This window comes from Terrapene carolina, unplaced genomic scaffold (assembly GCF_002925995.2).
Source record: "Terrapene carolina triunguis isolate 2854851 unplaced genomic scaffold, T_m_triunguis-2.0 Scaffold740, whole genome shotgun sequence".
Taxonomy (NCBI): domain Eukaryota; kingdom Metazoa; phylum Chordata; order Testudines; family Emydidae; genus Terrapene; species Terrapene triunguis.
In genome coordinates this window covers 3,219,159-3,237,020 of record NW_020665091.1, presented here as the reverse complement: position 1 = coordinate 3,237,020, position 17,862 = coordinate 3,219,159, and the positions used below count along the sequence as shown (strand labels likewise).

The 17,862-nt window shown below is 48.5% G+C and overlaps 1 protein-coding gene across 1 annotated transcript in view; it reads right to left on the bottom strand.

Moving 5' to 3' along the window:
• The window catches only part of LPCAT3 (lysophosphatidylcholine acyltransferase 3), a 29,471-nt gene extending 12,173 nt beyond the window's left edge, over positions 1–17,298 (bottom strand). The window contains exon 1 of the mRNA XM_024210991.2: positions 17,136–17,298. Coding sequence (XP_024066759.1) covers positions 17,136–17,232 — 97 coding nt within the window. The 5' untranslated portion in view covers positions 17,233–17,298. The remainder of the gene's footprint in view (positions 1–17,135) is intronic.
• Between the last annotated feature and the right edge of the window lie 564 nt (positions 17,299–17,862).

The window sequence follows — 17,862 nt, the reverse complement described above, 5'->3', positions numbered from 1 at the left end:
AGTGAGATCTTGGAAGACTGTCACCGTTTTCATAATGTAATAAAAATACTGTAACGATAAATAATAAATCATGTGTAATAAGCATGTCATAAAAACAAATTTTATATTTCCAAGATCAATGCTTTTATAATTTATGCTCAGGTAAAGGAGAAAATCCCTGGAAATATTCATTTTTAGAAGGGGGTTTGCGAGACTTGACATTTTAGTGAAAGGGGTTCACAGGTTGTTAAAGTTTGGGAACCACTGGTCTACACTGAAGCTCTACAGTGGTGCAGCTGTTCTGCTGTAGTGTTTTAAGTGTAGACATACCCTAAGAGAATGCACAGACCAATTCGACATTGAGGCATTTCAACTCATGGCTGATGCCAGTGTCAGAAATAGAGACTTTGGGGGAAGCCAACACCTGGATCTGGCCACCCAACACTGTGGGAACAGTCCAGATAGATTCACATGGCATTAAGTTCCCAGCACATCAGATAGTAGGAACACTAGAATCCTGGTACCATAAGATCTGGAGGCCATCAACATTAAGACATCCAAGTGGAGGACATTGGATGTTGTCCATCTCAACACCTGGAGCCCTGGAATCAGGACAAACCTATGGTAATAGTGGTGCGAAGAGTCAGGAGCCTCATGGCTCAGCTTATTTTTCCTTGATACTGAGGGAGAAGACTGACACTGAGAGGCAGTCTCTCACAGATTCACTGGTTTGCCATGAGGACTGAGATAGCACTCAATGTAGGAGCAAGTCTTTTTGCCCACAGGTTTCAGAGGACAGAACCATGAAGGTGAAGAGCTCCAGAAGGGCAGTTTAATAGCACCCTTACCAAAAACTCAGAACACTGTAGCTAAATCCTGACCTGCCCAGATGTCCCCAGGCCCAGAGAGTGAGGCTACCAGATCTTGACTCACCAATGCAAGCCTGAGAACTCAGAGGAACCTCTCCAGGCACTTTAGTACTAGAGCATGACATCCCCTCAGAATTGCCTCAATACAACATAAGGCAGCCCTCCAGGGTTCACAGGTATGGTTGGTGAACAACTTGCACATGGAACGTCAGTCAAGCAGGGGCGGCAAGTTATATGGGCTTGTGGTGCCTGTGCTCCAGCAATATTCAGGGCCCGGGGGCCTGGGTCCACCAATGTTTGGGGCCGGGTCTCTCCCCCGGCCCCGTCTGCCACCCCTGCACACCTCCCCCGAGTGTCCCCCAGCCCCCACTTGCTGCCCCCGCATGCCTCCCCTGGGTCCCAGAGCGTCTCTGCCTCAAGCCGCTCTGCTGGCTCCCGGCATCAACTGCCACTGCAGGGTCCTAGTGCCCCCCATCCACTAGTGCCAGGGCAGGCTGACCCTAACCCTGTCCTTCCGCCTGGGACCCCTCCCTTTTCTGGTGGGAACCTCCACCAGCACAGGGGGCCCCCCCACCCACAGTCACCACTCCTGCCCCACACTGGGCATGGGGCAGCCCTATCCCCCACCCCCAGTGAGGCTACAGCAAGGGGCGGCAGTAGGAGAGGAGGCGCACGTGTGATGATAGTCCCCCCAACACCCACCACAAGGGAGGCAAGAGGGCTTCCTGGACCTGAGAGGGGCCCTAGGAGCACATGCAGTGACAGTGTTGCGAGGTGAGTGTGCTGCCGGGAGGGAGAGGGGGGCCCCTTCCCCGGAGCTCGCTGCTGCCGGCGGGAACAGGGCTGGGGGGAGTCCTCCTCTCTGGCCCCAGGTCTGGGACAGCCTGCCTGCACCCCAAACTCCTCATCCCCAGCCCCACCCCCGAGCCCACACCCCCAGCCAGAGCCCTCACCCCCCCATACCCCAACCTTCTGCCCTAGCCCTGAGTCCCCTCCCACACTCCAAACTCCTCATCCCCAGCCAGAACTCTCATCCCCCCCACACCCTAACCCTATGCCCCAGCCCTGAGTCCTCTCCTCCATCGTGAACCCCTCATCCCTGGCCCCACCCCACAGCCCTCACCCCTGCACCCCAACCCTCTGCCTGAGCCCCTCCCACACCCCAAACCCCTCATCACCATCCCCACCCAGAACCCTCACATTTTTACATTATTTTTAAAAATATAGATCAGCTTACAAGGCAGGTGTGGGGGGCGGGACTTGAACTTGTTCTGGGCACCACCAAAAATTATACAAACCTGCCGCCCCTGCAGTCAAGAATGAATAAAATAGAAGAAATAAGAGTTGAAGAGCTCGCTGGCCTACTGATATCAGTTTTTAATAAAACCTGGAGTATTGGGGAAGTTTCAGAGGACTGGAAGAAAGCTAATGTGCAAATATTTATAAACGTACCACAGGGTGACCAGGTTAACTGTAGGCTGGTTAGTCGAACAGTGACTAGGAAAACAATGGAATGGTGGAAAGAAGACTCAAAGAAGTACAAGACTAGAAATATAATTAATGCCAATCAACATGGTTTAATGGAACATAGGTCTTTTCAATCAAATTATTTTTAGTCAGAACTTTGTCAGCTACGCATGTAATAACTGACATATTAAGTATTATTTGTAATATTGTAGCACCTCTAGAAGTCCTAGTTATGGAGCAGAACCCCACTGTGCTGGGGGCTGTCAAAAACACAGTTCCTACCCAAAGAGTTTACAATCCAAGTATAAGACAAAAAGACAACAGATGGGAATACAGAGAAATGGGACAATATTAGAAGTTATTGACTTTCTATAAAAACAACAGGGAGTCCGGTGGCACCTTAAAGACTAACAGATTTATTTGGGCATAAGCTTTCGTGGGTAAAAAAAATCCTTCTTCAGATGCATGGAGTGAAAATTACAGAAGCAGGCATTATTATACCGACACATGAAGAGAAGGGAGTTACCTCACAAGTGGAGAACCAGTGTTGACAGGGCCAATTCGATCAGGGTGGATGTAATCCACTCCCAATAACTGATGACGAGGTGTCAATTCCAGGAGAGGAAAAGCTGCTTCTGTAGTGAGCCAGCCACTCCCAGTCCCTATTCAAGCCCAAATTAATGGTGTTCAATTTGCAAATGAATTTTAGTTCTGCAGTTTCTCTTTGAAGTCTGTTTCTGAAGTTTTTTTGTTTAAGTATAGCTACTTTTAAATCTGTTATAGAATGTCCAGGAAGATTGAAGTGTTCTCCTTCTGGGCTTTTGTATGTTACCATTCCCAATGTCCAATTTGTGTCCATTTATTCTTTTATGTAGAGAAGTAACTATACTTAAAAGTATACTATAAAGTAGCTATACTGGAATACTGCATCAGTTCTGGTGTCCACATTTCAAGAAAGGCAATGAAAAAATTTGAGAGGCTTCAGAGAAGAGCCACAAGAATGATTTGTGGTCTGGAGCACATGCCTTATAGTAAGAGGCTTAGGAACTCTGTCTCCTTAGCTTATCAAAAGAAGCTTAAAAGGCAACCTGATCTTGTTCACAAGCAGAAGGTATCAGATACTAAAAGACTCTCAAACTAGCACACAAAGGTATAGTCAGATCCAATGGCTGGAAGCTGAAACTAGACAAATTAAATTAAAAGGGTGCCTTTTTTTTTTTTTTTTTTTTGGACGGTGCACATAATTAAGCAGCAGAACACATTAACAGGAATGTGGTGGATTCTCCATCACTTGAAATCTGTAAATCAAGATTACGTGTCTTTCTAAAAGATTTGCTCTAGTTCCACCACAAATTAGGTGCAAGAATCACTGGATGATGCCATATGGTCTGAGTTATGCAGGTCAGACTCGATGATCACAGTGCTCCAATCTAATGTTAAAAAAATCTATGACTCTACCCGCTTCCCCTCCAAAGTAGAATAGGCACCGTGCATGTTAGTCAGCAATAGGCATTGGGCCAACTCAGAAGCTCAGCTTGAAGCTAAGAGACTTTGCTTCACCTGTCATGGAAGTGCTTGTAATGGTGCCCAAGTGGGTACCCGTCTTGCTCTGTCAATCTGTTTCCTCACTTCCCCAGGTGGGTATTGTAGTTTTACGAATGCTTGATAAAGATCTTGTAGGTGTTTGTCTCTGTCTGAGGGGTTGGAGCAAATTTGTAAAACTACAATACCCACCTGGGGAAGTGAGGAAACAGATTGACAGAGCAAGACGGGTACCCAGAAATCACCTACTACAGGACAGGCCCAACAAGGACAATAACAGAACACCACTGGCCATCACATACAGCCCCCCAGCTAAAACCTCTCCAGCGCATTATCCACGATCTACAACCTATCCTGGAAAATGATCCCTCACTCTCACAGACCTTGGGAGGCAGGCCAGTCCTCGCTTACAGACAACCCCCCAACCTGAAGCAAATACTCACCAACAACTACACACCACACCACAGAAACACCAACCCAGGAACCAATCCCTGTAGCAAATCTCGTTGCCCACTCTGTCCCCATATCTACTCTGGCGACACCATCAGAGGACCCAACCACATCAGCCACACCATCAAGGGCTCATTCACCTGCACATCCACTAATGTTATATATGCCATCATGTGCCAGCAATGCCCCTCTGCCATGTACATTGGCCAAACCGGACAGTCCCTCCGCAAAAGAATAAATGGACACAAATCGGACATCAGGAATGGTAACATACATAAACCAGTAAGTGAACACTTCAATCTCCCTGGTCATTCTATTACAGATTTAAAAGTCACTATCATTGAACAAAAAAACTTCAGAAACAGACTTCAAAGAGAAACAGCAGAACTAAAATTCATTTGCAAATTTAACACCATTAATCTGGGCTTGAATAGGGACTGGGAGTGGCTGGCTCATTACAGAAGCAGCTTTTCCTCTCCTGGAATTGACACCTCCTCATCTATTATTGGGAGTGGACTACATCCACCCTGATTGAATTGGCCCTGTCAACACTGGTTCTCCACTTGCGAAGTAACTCCCTGCTCTCCATGTGTCAGTATACAATGCCTGCATCTGTAACTTTCACTCTATGCATCTGAAGAAGTGAGGTTTTTACCCACGAAAGCTTATGCCCAAATAAATCTGTTAGTCTTTAAGGTGCCACCAGACTCCTTGTTGTTTTTGACTCAATGGGGAACATGACGAATTCTTAGAGGACAGAATGCTGTGGGATGTGTAGAAAAAACAATTAAAAGTTGTTGATGGTGTTCACAGAGCAGCTGCAGATCATGGAGTGCCACTTCTGGGCCTAAGAAATGAGCACCGACTGGTGGGATCGCATCATAATGCAGGCTTGGGATGACAAGCAGTGGCTGCAGAACTTTTGTATGAGCAAGGCCACATTCATGGATTTGTGCATCAAACTCGCCCAGCCCTATAGCACAGAGACACCAAAATGAGAGCTGCACTGACACTGGAGAAATGAGTAGTGATCACACTGTGGAAATTTGCAATGCCAGATTAACGGGTCAGTTGAGTATCAATCAGAAGTGGGAAAATCCACCACAGAGGCCATTATCATGCAAACGGACAGGGCCATTAATCATCTCCTAAGTAGGACTGTGACTCTTGGCAACGTGCAGGACATAGTGGATGAATCTGCTGCAATGGGGTTCCCAAACTGCAGTGGGACACATCCCTAATTTTGCACCAGACCACATGGCCACAGAATACATCAACAGAAAGGGCTACTCTTTTTTGGTTATGCAAGTGTTCATGGATCACTGGAGACACTTCACTGACAGGGCTGGTAAGGGAAGGTGCATGATGCTTGTATCTTTAAAAAACACAGGATTTTTTAGAAAGCTACAAGCAGGGACTTTCTTTCCTGACCACCAGATTGCCATTGGGAATGTTGAAATGCCAATAGTAATTCTGGGGATCCCAGCCTACCCCTTGCTTGCCCTTGCTCATCATGAACTGTACACTGGCTGTCATGGATCCACAGGTCTGGTGCTCTGGAACAGTCCCTGGGAGGACCCCTTCAGAGTGTTCACCCCCTTAGGGTCTCTCATTCTCATTGGGGTAAGCCCATTAGCTTCACCGCCTCGTGGAATTGAACCCTGGAGCCTTCAGCACCGCTGCTTACTCCGTGAAATCCCCTCAGAGTTTCCACTTGATTTGGACACCCGGGGGAAGGCTTGCACACCCAAAGGGAGCAGTGCACCCCCAACTTCCTTAGACTAGAATGACTCTCAGCGAGTGTTGTAAAAAACAGAAGGGCTTATTAGATGTCTGGAACACAGCATAGGAAGTACTTGGTTAGCACAGAGAACAGAAAAGTTACAGCCAAGTCCACCTGGCTCTGTCCAGAGTTCTCTCTGACCTATCGAGTCCCAGTCCAGAAGCCAGAGTCCTCCTTCCAACAGCCCACACTACCAACACCTGGCCCCTCCTCTGTCCTTTGTTGTTTCCTGGGGGAAAACAGGTCACCTGGTGTGACGATGCTGCCTTTGGTGGGACCCAACTGAGAGTGCCAATTCAGGACAAATTGCTTAAAGCAGGGCAGTTGCAGCCCAAGGCTGGGGTTCCTTTGCACACCAAGGCAAACCAAACCAGCCAAACAGAGAAGACTTCAGTTTTACCCCACTGGCTAACCACAAGTCACACAAGCAATTCCCTTAGACACTCCAGTTTCCCTGTATCACCACCAATGCCACTTGCTATGGGGGTGAATGGTTATGAAAACCAATACCCCAATTAAAGAAAAATGGTTCTCCCGATCCCAAAGGACCAAGCCCCAGATCCAGGTCAATATACTGATCAGATCTTATCCACAAATCACGCTGTTGCCAATTCTTTAGGATCTAAAATCTAAAGGTTTATTCATAAAAGGAAAAGAGAGATAGATGAGAGCTAAAATTGGTTAAATGGAATCAATTACATACAGTAATGGCAAAAGTTCTTGGTTCAGGCTTGTAGCAGTGATGAAATAAACTGCAGGTTCAAATCAAGTCCCTGGAGTACATCCACAGCTGGGATGGGTCATTCAGTCCTTTGTTAAGAGCTTCAGTTTGTAGCAAAGTCCCTCCAGAGGCAAGAAGCAGGATTGAAGACAGGCTGCTGCATCTCCTCCATCTTTTTATAGTCTCTTGCTTGCTTTGTTCCAAAGATAAGCTGTCCAGCACGTGGCATGGAAAAACCTTAGAGTTCTGTCCATAGCCATGTCCCTGCATACCTTGCTGAGTCACAAGGTGTATCTGCCTTCTTTCAATGGGTCAATTGTATAGCTGATGGTCCTTAATGGGCCATCAAGCAGGCTAGGCAGAGCTGACACCAACTTGCATAGGGTGTCACCCAGAAGCATAGCATAAGTTTGAAATACAGACAGTGTAGAGCCAATATTCATAACTACAAAAACGATACACACATACAACTAGCATAATCATAATCATCAAATCACAACCTTTCCATAGACACCTTACACGACAACCTTTGTACAATATTTGCTGCAAATACATAACAGTGGTTGCAACGATGGTCACAGAGTCACAGGTTATGTCAGTAATGTCACACCTGGCTACCACCCTTAGCTCTTTGTTCTCCAGCTGGTCACGGCCAGTTGGCTTCCTGCAGAGGGTGTCGGCAGCCCTTGGTCATTAGTTGCTAGGCACCAGATGTCCAACCATCGGAGCGGCCATTGTCTGCTGAGACTTTGACAAGCCCTTCCCATCACCCAGTTAAACATGTAGCACATAGGGGAAACTGAGGCACACAGTATTCATACAAAATATTAAGAAAATTCCCATCGTCACACTGGCCACCTTGACAGCACCAAGGAGAGATTTAACTATAGGCTCAACAGGTGCAGAATGACAGGTTTCTGGGAGATCAAAGGGTGGCTGGCACTGTTTACTTACAAGATTGGAACTCAGTGAGACAAATATCCCAATGGTTATAGCTAAGGCTAAGATTTTGTCACGAGGTTACGGAATCTGTGACTTCCAGAGACCTCCGTGACATTTTCCGCTTCAGCCCTGGGGTGGCAGAGCTGGAGGGCCCCCCCATAACTCCCTGCTGCCACAGGCGATGGGGGGGGGGGACCCTAGAGCCCCAGAAGCAGTGGGTGCTGGACCCTCCTTCCTCCCCATTTTGTCAGTTATTTTTAGTAAAAGTCAGGGACAGATCACAAGCTTCTGTGAATGTTTGTTATTGTCTGTGACCTGTCCCTTTTACTAAAAATAACCGTGACAAGATCTTAACCTTAGTTATAGTTGCCTGCTGTGTCCTACATAATATCTGTGCAGCAAAGGGAGAAAAATTTCCACCAGGGTAAAAGGGCAGAGGTGAAGCAGTTACCTACTGAGTTTAAACAACCAGACAAGGGCTATTAAAAGAGCATTGCACAGAGCTACACAGCTCAGGGAGGCTTTGAAAGAGAAAATGAAGATTTCCTGGACAGATGTCAGGATATGCTTCTGCGGGCACAACATTCTGAAGAATCAGAGCAGGCGGCGCAGCGGAGACAGAAGGACGGTGAAGAAAATTGGCAGCATGTGATCTCCAGAAGAAGAAAGAGGAGCATCCATGTACCAGCAATGCAGATACAGATGAGCAACCGTTTTCATGTTCTCTTAGATACAGGTACTAATGCGGAGAGTGGACTAGATGATACATCTGAGGGAAGGGAGCAGAAGGAGACTCCACCGATTGGAAGGCACGAGATGCACTGTCCTAGGGATGGAGGTTCCACGACCACCGCTCCCAAGAGAAGGAGGCGGCTGGTGGTGGTCGGGGACTCCCTCGTAAGGGGGACTGAGTCATCTATCTGCTGTCCTGACCGGGAAAACCGAGAAGTGTGCTGCTTGTCTGGAGCTAAGATTCACGATGCGACGGAGAGACTGCCGAGACACATCAAGCCCTTGGATTGCTACCCCTTCCTGCATCTCCACATGGGCACCAATGATACTGCCAAGAATGACCTTGAGCAGATCACTGCAGACTATGTGGCTCTGGGAAGAAGGATAAAGGAGTTTGAGGCGTAAGTGGTGTTCTCATCCATCCTCCCTGTGGAAGCAAAAGGCCCAGTAGAGACCGTCTAATCGTGGAAGTCAACGAATGGCTACGCAGGTACTGTCGGAGAGATAGTTTTGGATTCTTTGACCAGGGATGGTGTTCCAAGAAGAAGGATTACTGGGCAGAGACGGGATCCACCTAACGAAGAGATGGAAGAGCATCTTCGCAAGCAGGCTGGCAAACCTAGTGAGGAGGGCTTTAAACTAGGTTCACCGGGGGAAGGAGACCAAAGCCTTGAGGTAAGTGGGGAAGTGGGATACCAGGAGGGAGCACAAGCAGGAGAGTGCAAGAGGGAAGGACTCCTGCCTCATACTGAGAAAGCAGGACAATCAGCAAGTTATCTTAAGTGCCTATACACTATTGCAAGAAGCCTGGGAAACAAGCAGAGAGAACTGGAAGTCCTGGCACAGTCAAGGAATTATGATGTGATTGGAATAACAAAGACTTGGTGGGATAACTCACATGACTGGAGTCCTGTCATGGATGGATATAAACTGTTCAGGAAGGACAGGCAGGGCAGAAAAGGTGGGGGAGTTGCATTGTATGTAAGAGAGCAGTATGACTGCTCAGAGCTCCAGTATGAAACTGCAGAAAAACCTGAGAGTCTCTGGATTAAGTTTAGAAGTGTGAGCAACAAAGGTGATGTCGTGGTGGGAGTCTGTTATAGACCACCAGACCAAGGGGATTAGGTGGACAAGGCTTTCTTCTGGCAACTAACAGAAGTTACTAGATTACAGGCCCTGGTTCTCATGGGCGACTTCAATCACTCCGATATCTGCTGGGAGAGCAATACAGCAGTGCACCTGACAATCCAGGAAGTTTTTGGAATGTGCAGGGGACAATTTCCTGGTGCAAGTGCTGGAGGAACAAACTAGGGGCAGAGCTCTTCTTGATCTGCTGCTCACAAACAGGGAATAATTAGTAGGGGAAGCAAAAGTGGATGGGAACCTGGGAGGCAGTGGCCATGAGATGGTCGAGTTCAGGATCCCGACACGAGAAAGAAAGGAGAGCAGCAGAATACGGACCCTGGACTTCAGAAAAGCAGACTTTGACTCCCTCAGGGAACTGATGGGCAGGATCCTCTGGGAGAATAACATGAAGGAGAAAGGAGTCCAGGAGAGCTGGGTGTATTTTAAAGAATCCTTATTGAGGTTGCAGGAACAAACCATCCCGATGTGTAGAAAGAATAGTAAATATGGCAGGCGACCAGCTTGGCTTAACAGTGAAATCCTTGCTGATCTTAAACACAAAAAAGAAGCTTACAAGAAGTGGAAGATTGGACAAATGACCGGGGAGGAGTATAAAAATATTGCTCAGGCATGCAGGAGTGAAATCAGGAAGGCCAAATCACACTTGGAGTTGCAGCTAGCAAGGAATGTTAAGAGTAACAAGAAGGGTTTCTTCAGGTATGTTAGCAACAAGAAGGTGGTCAAGGAAAGTGTGGGCCCCTTACTGAATAAGGGAGGCAACCTAGTGACCGAGGATGTAGAAAAAGCTAATGTACTCAATGCTTTTTTTGCCTCTGTCTTCACGAACAAGGTCAGCTCCCAGACTACTGCACTGGGCAGCACAGTATGGGGAGGAGGTGACCAGCCCTCTGTGGAGAAAGAAGTGGTTCAGGAGTATTTAGAAAAGCTGAACGAGCACGAGTCCATGGGGCTGGGTGCACTGCATCCGAGGGTGCTAAAGGAGTTGGCAGATGTGACTACAGAGCCATTGGCCATGATCTTTGAAAACTCATGGCGATCAGGGGAGGTCCCAGATGACTGGAAAAAGGCTAATGTAATGCCCATCTTTAAAAAAGGGAAGGAAGAGGATCCGGGGAACTACAGGCCAGTCAGCCTCACCTCAGTCCCTGGAAAAATCATGGAGCAGGTCCTCAAGGAATCAATTCTGAAGCATTTAGAGGAGAGGAAAGTGATCAGGAACAGTCAGCATGGATTCACCAAGGGCAAGTCATGCCTGACTAACCTAATTGCCTTCTATGACGAGATAACTGGCTCTGTGGATGAGGAAAAAGCAGTGGATGTGTTATTCCTTGACTTTAGCAAAGCTTTTGATACCGTCTCCCACAGTATTCTTGCCAGCAAGTTAAAGACGTATGGGCTGAATGAATGGACTATAAGGTGAATAGAAAGCTGGCTAGACCATTGGGCTCAATGGGTAGTGATCAATGGCTCCCTGTCTAGTTGGCAGCCAGTATCAAGCGGAGTGCCCCAAGGGTCAGTCCTGGGGCCGGTTTTGTTCAATACCTTCATTAATGATCTGGAGGATGGCGTGGATTGCACCCTCAGCAAGTTTGCAGATGACACTAAACTGGGAGGGTGGTAGAGACACTGGAGGGTAGGTATAGGATACAGAGGGACCTAGCCAAATTAGAGGATTGGGCCAAAGGAAATCTGATGAGGTTCAACAAGGACAAGTGCAGAGTCCTGCACTTAGGACGGAAGAATCCCATGCACTGCTACAGACTAGGGAACGAGTGGCTAGGCAGCAGTTCTGCAGAAAAGGACCTAGGGGTTACAGTGGACGAGAAGCTGGATATGAGTCAACTTCTTGTTGCCAAGAAGGCTAACAGCATTTTGTGCTGTATAAGTAGGAGCATTGCCAGCATATCGAGGGACGTGATCACCTATTCGGCATTGGTGAGGCCTCATCTGGAGTACTGTGTCCAGTTTTTTGGCCCCACACTACAAGAACCATGTGGAAAAATTGGAAAGAGTCCAGTGGAGGGAAACAAAAATGATTAGGGGGCTGGAGCACATGACTTATTAGGAGAAGCTGAGGGAACTGGGATTATTTAGTTTGCAGAAGAGAAGAATGAGGGGGGATTTGATAGCTGCTTTCAACTACCTGAAAGGGGGTTCCAAAGAGGATGGATCTAGACTGTTCTCAGTGGTACCAGATGACAGAACAAGGAGTAATGGTCTCAAGTTGCAGGGGGAGGTTTAGGTTGGATATTAGGAAAAACTTTTTCACTAGGAGGCTGGTGAAGCACCGGAATGGGTTACCTATGGAAGTGGTGGAATCTCCTTCCTTAGAGGTTTTTAAGGTCAGGCTTGACAAAGCCCTGGCTGGGATGATTTAGGTGGGGATTGGTCCTGCTTTGAGCAGGGGGTTGGACTAGATGACCTCCTGAGGTCCCTTCCAACCCTAAGATTCTACGAAAGACCACTTCAAGAGTGATCCACATCATGCGCTGTAGTGTACTGTGTTCTACCAGGCTCTGCTGTTTTGTGGCCTGTTAAGAACTGTGTGGTGCTTGGTGTACATGTATGATTCTAATATTATCAATGCACCTATTAATTTTGTCTGTGACCAAACCTATGAGTTTTGTGACACTGTGCAGTAACATATAATTGGTTGCTTTCAGAACTGCTAGGCACTCGGCAACATATGTTGTGAACTGATTATGTTCTAAATAATAGAATTTTATTCTGTTACCAAATCAGTACACCCCCCCAGTGCAATTTTAAAATAAATGCATTAAAAGTTAATAAAACATAATAAATTAACAAGAAAGGAACGTATGAAGGGAAAAGAAGATTCATGTCAATTTCAGCTACACAGACCAATTGTGGTTTTCACAGGTCAGTGTATGTGAAGCTGGGATTGTCTTTAATGTACCCAGGGTGGAGTGGTATGGGTAGTGCAGCAGCCCCTGATGCCATGTGGAATGTTGGGGGCAAGGCAGGGAGGTCCCATAATGGAGTTCTCAGTGGGTTGCAGAGGAAAGTGAGCACGGGATTGTTGAACCTGTAAGTCCATCAGAGTTGCAGTATCTGTGATTGCTGCCTGAGAAGCCCCATTATGTCCTGGTGTATTTCACTCTCCTTTTCCTGCTGGGACTCCCGGGCCTCTGTCCTTTCCACTCTTTCCTTCTCCAAGCTGCCTGCAATGTTGACCTTCCAGGCCATGTGCTCATGGTCTGATGCAGCACTGGCGTGCAAGATCTCATTGAACATGTCATCCTGAGTCCTCTTCTTTCCCTTATCTGGCTCAGGTGTTCCCCGGGTGTGGTGGGGGAAATGTCAAGGCTGCAATGGCAGCAGCTGCAGAGAAAACACAGAGCAGTACTATAGTCAGTATAATCACAGTCAACATAGTTACAACAGAAAGTGAAAATTAGATTCAGAATTCTCCCCTTCCCTTGCACCTCTAAAGTGTTAAACAAGACTAGCTTATGGACACTTATGCTTTTGAGTTCCTGATCCCTGGTGTCATTCACAGCACCAGCCATGGTGAGTATGAGCACCATGCATGAGGGAAATGAGAGAATTGCTCGGCTGCATGAAACTATAAATATAGGGAAATGGTATGGAATACTGGCACCATTTTCCACAGGCAGTCGAGATTTTCACTGGTATCTCACTCCTGAAGGTAACAAAGGCAGACAGAGAGCCCAGTTGCTGCTGGCATTCCAAAGCCATGCAGGCTCGTACTAGCCTGTGTATTGCAATGGTGCCTGCCAAAGTTATCGCTGAGTGGCATGCAGAAAGTTTCCTACCGCAGAGGAAGAAATAAGGCTGCCATCCCTAAAAACCTTTGGGAGAAGATTCCAGAGTACCTCAGTGAAAGTTTCATCCAGATCTCTCAGAAGGATTCAAGGGACATCCCAGCGTACATAAGCTGCCCCACAGGATCCCCCTTGCCTAACTCTACAGAGCAATGAAAGGCAGATCACAACACTATCTCTCTTTGTTGTACCACTGCCTCTTCTAGTTTGGATAAATTAATGCAAAGTCGATAGCTGCATCCTGTTAAGTTGGGGGTGCCATCATTGTAATGGGAAATAAATCGACACACTTACCTGAGGTTCCTTCCTCTGCATTGGGCTCATCTGTGCTTGGCTGCCAGGACTGACTGGACTGCAGTGGAGTCTCAAACAGGTCCTGGTTCATGGCACAGTTGGACTCCCCAGTTGCCAGTTCCTCCATCCTCCTCTTCTCCCTTCTCCTCGCTGTTCAGGCTAGGGTCCTGTGGGTCAGGCTCCTTGGAAGCATCGATGTTAGAGTGTGGGGTGGTGGTGCCTTTGTCAAGTATCGCATGTAGCTCTTTATATAAGTAGCAGGTCTGCGGCTTGACACTGTATTGACTGTTGGCCTCCCTGGCCTTCTGATACACCTGCCAAAGCTCCTTCGCTTTCACACGGCACTGCTGCTGGTCCCCATCTTCTCCATCATCCCCTGAACAATCCCTTCATAGAAGTCAACATTTCCACAGCTAGTCCGTAGCTGTGCTTGCACAGCCTCTTCTCCCCATAGGCCAAGGAGATCCAATATCTCCTGTCTATGCCAAGCCAGAGCATATCTAGAGCGTGCAGCCAACATGGTCAGCTGGGCAGCTGCACACAACAATGGAGAGCTGCTAGGTGTGCTCGCCAAGCCAGACAATCAGGAAAACACAAATTCGTGGGGACTTCTGCTCTACGTGACACCTGGGCAGTGGAGGAATGTCAGACATTGTAGGATAGCTGCTAGAGAACTGTTAGGGTCGACATCAGTTACGCAGCATCTACACTTTTGTGCTACATTGACGTTGGCTCTATACCGCTCAGGAAGGCAGTGTTACTATGTCGGCGTAACAGGGTGCTTACGTCAGTGGGAGACAAATTTAAGCGTACACACATGCACAATTAAGTCGATGCAAGGCAGCTTATGTCGACCTAACTTTGTAGTGTAGGCCAGGCCTCCAGATCAAAATTGGCTAAAGTTCTTCCACTAACACACCACTTCTAACCATGAATAAAAAAACTATATGCAGTAAACACTAATTTTCACACATGGAAAAGGAGATCAACAAGGCAACAAAGGCCACTAGATTTCTAGCCTGTTGAGTTCCTGCTTGCCAACTTCAGCAGTTTCAAGGAACTCTACATGAGAAGGTTACATTGGTTTAAAACACCACCTTTGGTTAAACCAATTTAGATAGATTGTCCCTGTATGGACACTCTCTCTCTGTGGACTCTTCCTTCGGCTTAAGTTTGTTTCAGTTTAGCTTAAATCAATTCCTAATAGTCTTAAACTAAACCAAAATAATAGTATCCTCAAAGCCTTTTGCACTTCCTTAACTAAATCAACATAAAAATCACACCTTTAGTTAAGCCAGTGCAACTTTGTTTAGCAGCGGTAGCCACTCAGGTTGGAAGAGATGGTGAAGGGACACATTGCTTAAACAGACCCTACTATTCAACAGTTCCAAGTTCACAAAATCAGAGCTCTCAGGACACTTACAACAGAGATTCATGAAACCTATGTTTGAAGAGAAACTTCAAGTTAATGTCTTTTCTCTGTGAAAACACTTCTTGGCCCCATACAACCGCTTGGGAGCCTCAATCACTGTATATGTAGCTTCCTGGACCAGATTACATAGAAAGCCCTTTTTAATATGCTATATTTTGACAGAGGCTATTCCAGTGGTTCTCTGTGGGCAGCCCACAGGCCACATGCAGCCCAATTAGCTGTGTGTTAAATGCCGCTGGGCCATGCGACAGGGTCCAGGTTCCCGGCTGCCCGGTGCAGCGGGGTCCAGGCTTGGGGCTCAGGCTGCCACCTGGCCCCACGCGGCGGGGGTTTGGGGCTGCCACCTGACCCTGCATGGTCCATGGTCCGGGGCTGCCAGCCAGCCCCATGGGGTCAGTGTCCGGGCTGCCACCCAGCTGCCCGGCCCCCACAATGGGGTCCAGCAGGTCGGGGCTGCTGCCCAACCCCACACAGCAGGGTCCAGGGTCCCTGCCACCCACCCCAGGCTCCGCTCCTGTCCCCACTCTGTGGAGGGGTCTCTGGGTTGGAAGCGCTGGCCATAGGGGTCTGTGGGGAGGAGTCGGGGGGGGGCGCTGTGGTTCTCAACCTGTGGTCCAGGTTGTGGCCCACAATAATAAATAGATTGAGAACCACTGGGTGTATTCTCTGAGGTGTACATTGATCTTAGCTGTGATGTAATTCTGCCACATAGTTTCTATCCCAGGTGAGGCACTGGCGGAGTGCCCTAGCTGTTAACCAATAAACATGCAATGTTCCCTCTCCCGCCTGGTAATTACTGGAGTGATATGCCATTTCAATGCAGTCCTGCTAACAGGGTGCCTACACCTTAGCAGGGAGCTACCTACATAGCCAGTTGGGTAGGAATGCTTCTCTGTAGAGATGTTTGGCATAGATTCATGTGTGCGTCACGTGCTTGTCCAGATGTAAGACAGTTCATACTAAATCAGAGGTGCATGTGATATTTATCACCTACATACAGTACCAAGGTACTTACGCTTCAAAATCCCTCAAAATGTAGATGTATTTATCCTTGTTTTACAGATAGGAAAACTGCAGCACAGTGGGTAAGGGACCTGCTCAAGGTTGCACAACACAGGGACAGAGCAGAGAATGGAACACGAGTCCTGAGTTTTACTTCCCCTGCTCAGTCAAGCAGGCAATGCTGTCTTATGTCTGTACATACACATTGGCTTTCCAATTTAAAAAGTGTCCCAAGGAATGGTGTTCCCAGCCCCACAGCCTCTTACAGCATAGAGTGAGGACTCTAAACACTAATTTTCATTACCTTGATCTCATTCCTTTCAGTTACACCCCCATTTATGATAGAAAATAATTTCTTTACTTACTAGTGGTTTAGGCCCTTCAGCTATTTGTAAGCTTATTATACCAAACTCCACCCAGAGCATCACTTGGAGCACCCTCCAGTTTGTCACTATCTTTCCAGGACCAAGGGTCCAGATCAAAGCAATGTCTCTGGTGGGATTATCTCAGAACCACACAAGGAAGGACTCTTTCTTATTGCTCTATCCCAGCATAAAACACCAGTGGGATTCGCTACCACCTTCCTAGGGGGTTTCTCTCTGACACTGAACATGCACGTGGCATTTCTGCCCAGCCTATGATGTGTCCTTCAGTGAACGTGGCTGCTTAGCCACCCCCTGAGGATGTGCCCATGCCCTTAACTGTCTGTGCATCCAGGGGTCTACACTGGCCCCAGTGCAGAAGGACAGAGGGCAGCGGGCACGCACACGCGGCCACACGAGACACGCTGGGTTCTGGCCGGCAGCTCAGGCTGGGGTCCCACGCTGCAGCCTAGGCGCACACAGGGGATGCGCAGCGGAGCCGCCTCCATGCCCACGCGCGGGGCGCGAGCGAGACCTTTCACCCCCCTCAGTCAGTTACCGGCTGCCCTTCGCCCTCGGCCCGCCCTGCGCCCGACCCCCGCCCTTACCCAGGAAGATGGAGACGATGAGGCGCAGCGCTTGCTCGGAGGAGCCCAGCGCCTCCGCTGCCCGGGCCAGGCCCAGACCGGACCCCGCCACCGCCATGTTCTCCCCGGGCCGCCCGGCCGGACCCACCGCCGCTCCCCAAACCCGGCAGCTGCAACAGCCGCCGGCGCGGCCCCCTCACCTAGGACACACCCACTTGATAGCTATTGGCTGCGCTGCTCCGGCCACGCTCCCCACGCCGCCTCCAATTGGCCAGTGTGCGGCAGCGGGGCAGGGCCGAGAGCTAACTGAGGCAAAGGTTACTCCACGTGAGGGTGGAGCGACGAACGGCCTTGTCAACCAACGATTGGATGAGCCTCTTCCGGGAATCAGACTCTGATTGGGCAAGATGGGCGGGGCCCTGAGTACGGGGTGGGGTCCGGCTCCCCATTGGTCATGCTGGGGACAGGAGAGAGCCAGTCAGGGGAGGGGGAGAAGGAGAAGGAGGAGGGGGAGGGGGAGGCAAGGCGAGGGTTACTGTCGGGCACTAGGCGAACGGCGGAAGAGGGTGGTGTAGCTAGCGCGGTCCCAACGGCCCACCAGCAAAAAGTTAGAATACCGTTAGCGTGGGCGAACCTTATGCATATTTATCATATGCTAATAAGCCTAGCGCACAATCGGCCTCATTTAGCCTTTCACCTGCATTTTTGGAGCGTGTCCTATTGTCACCACCCCTCGAGTTAGATGCAA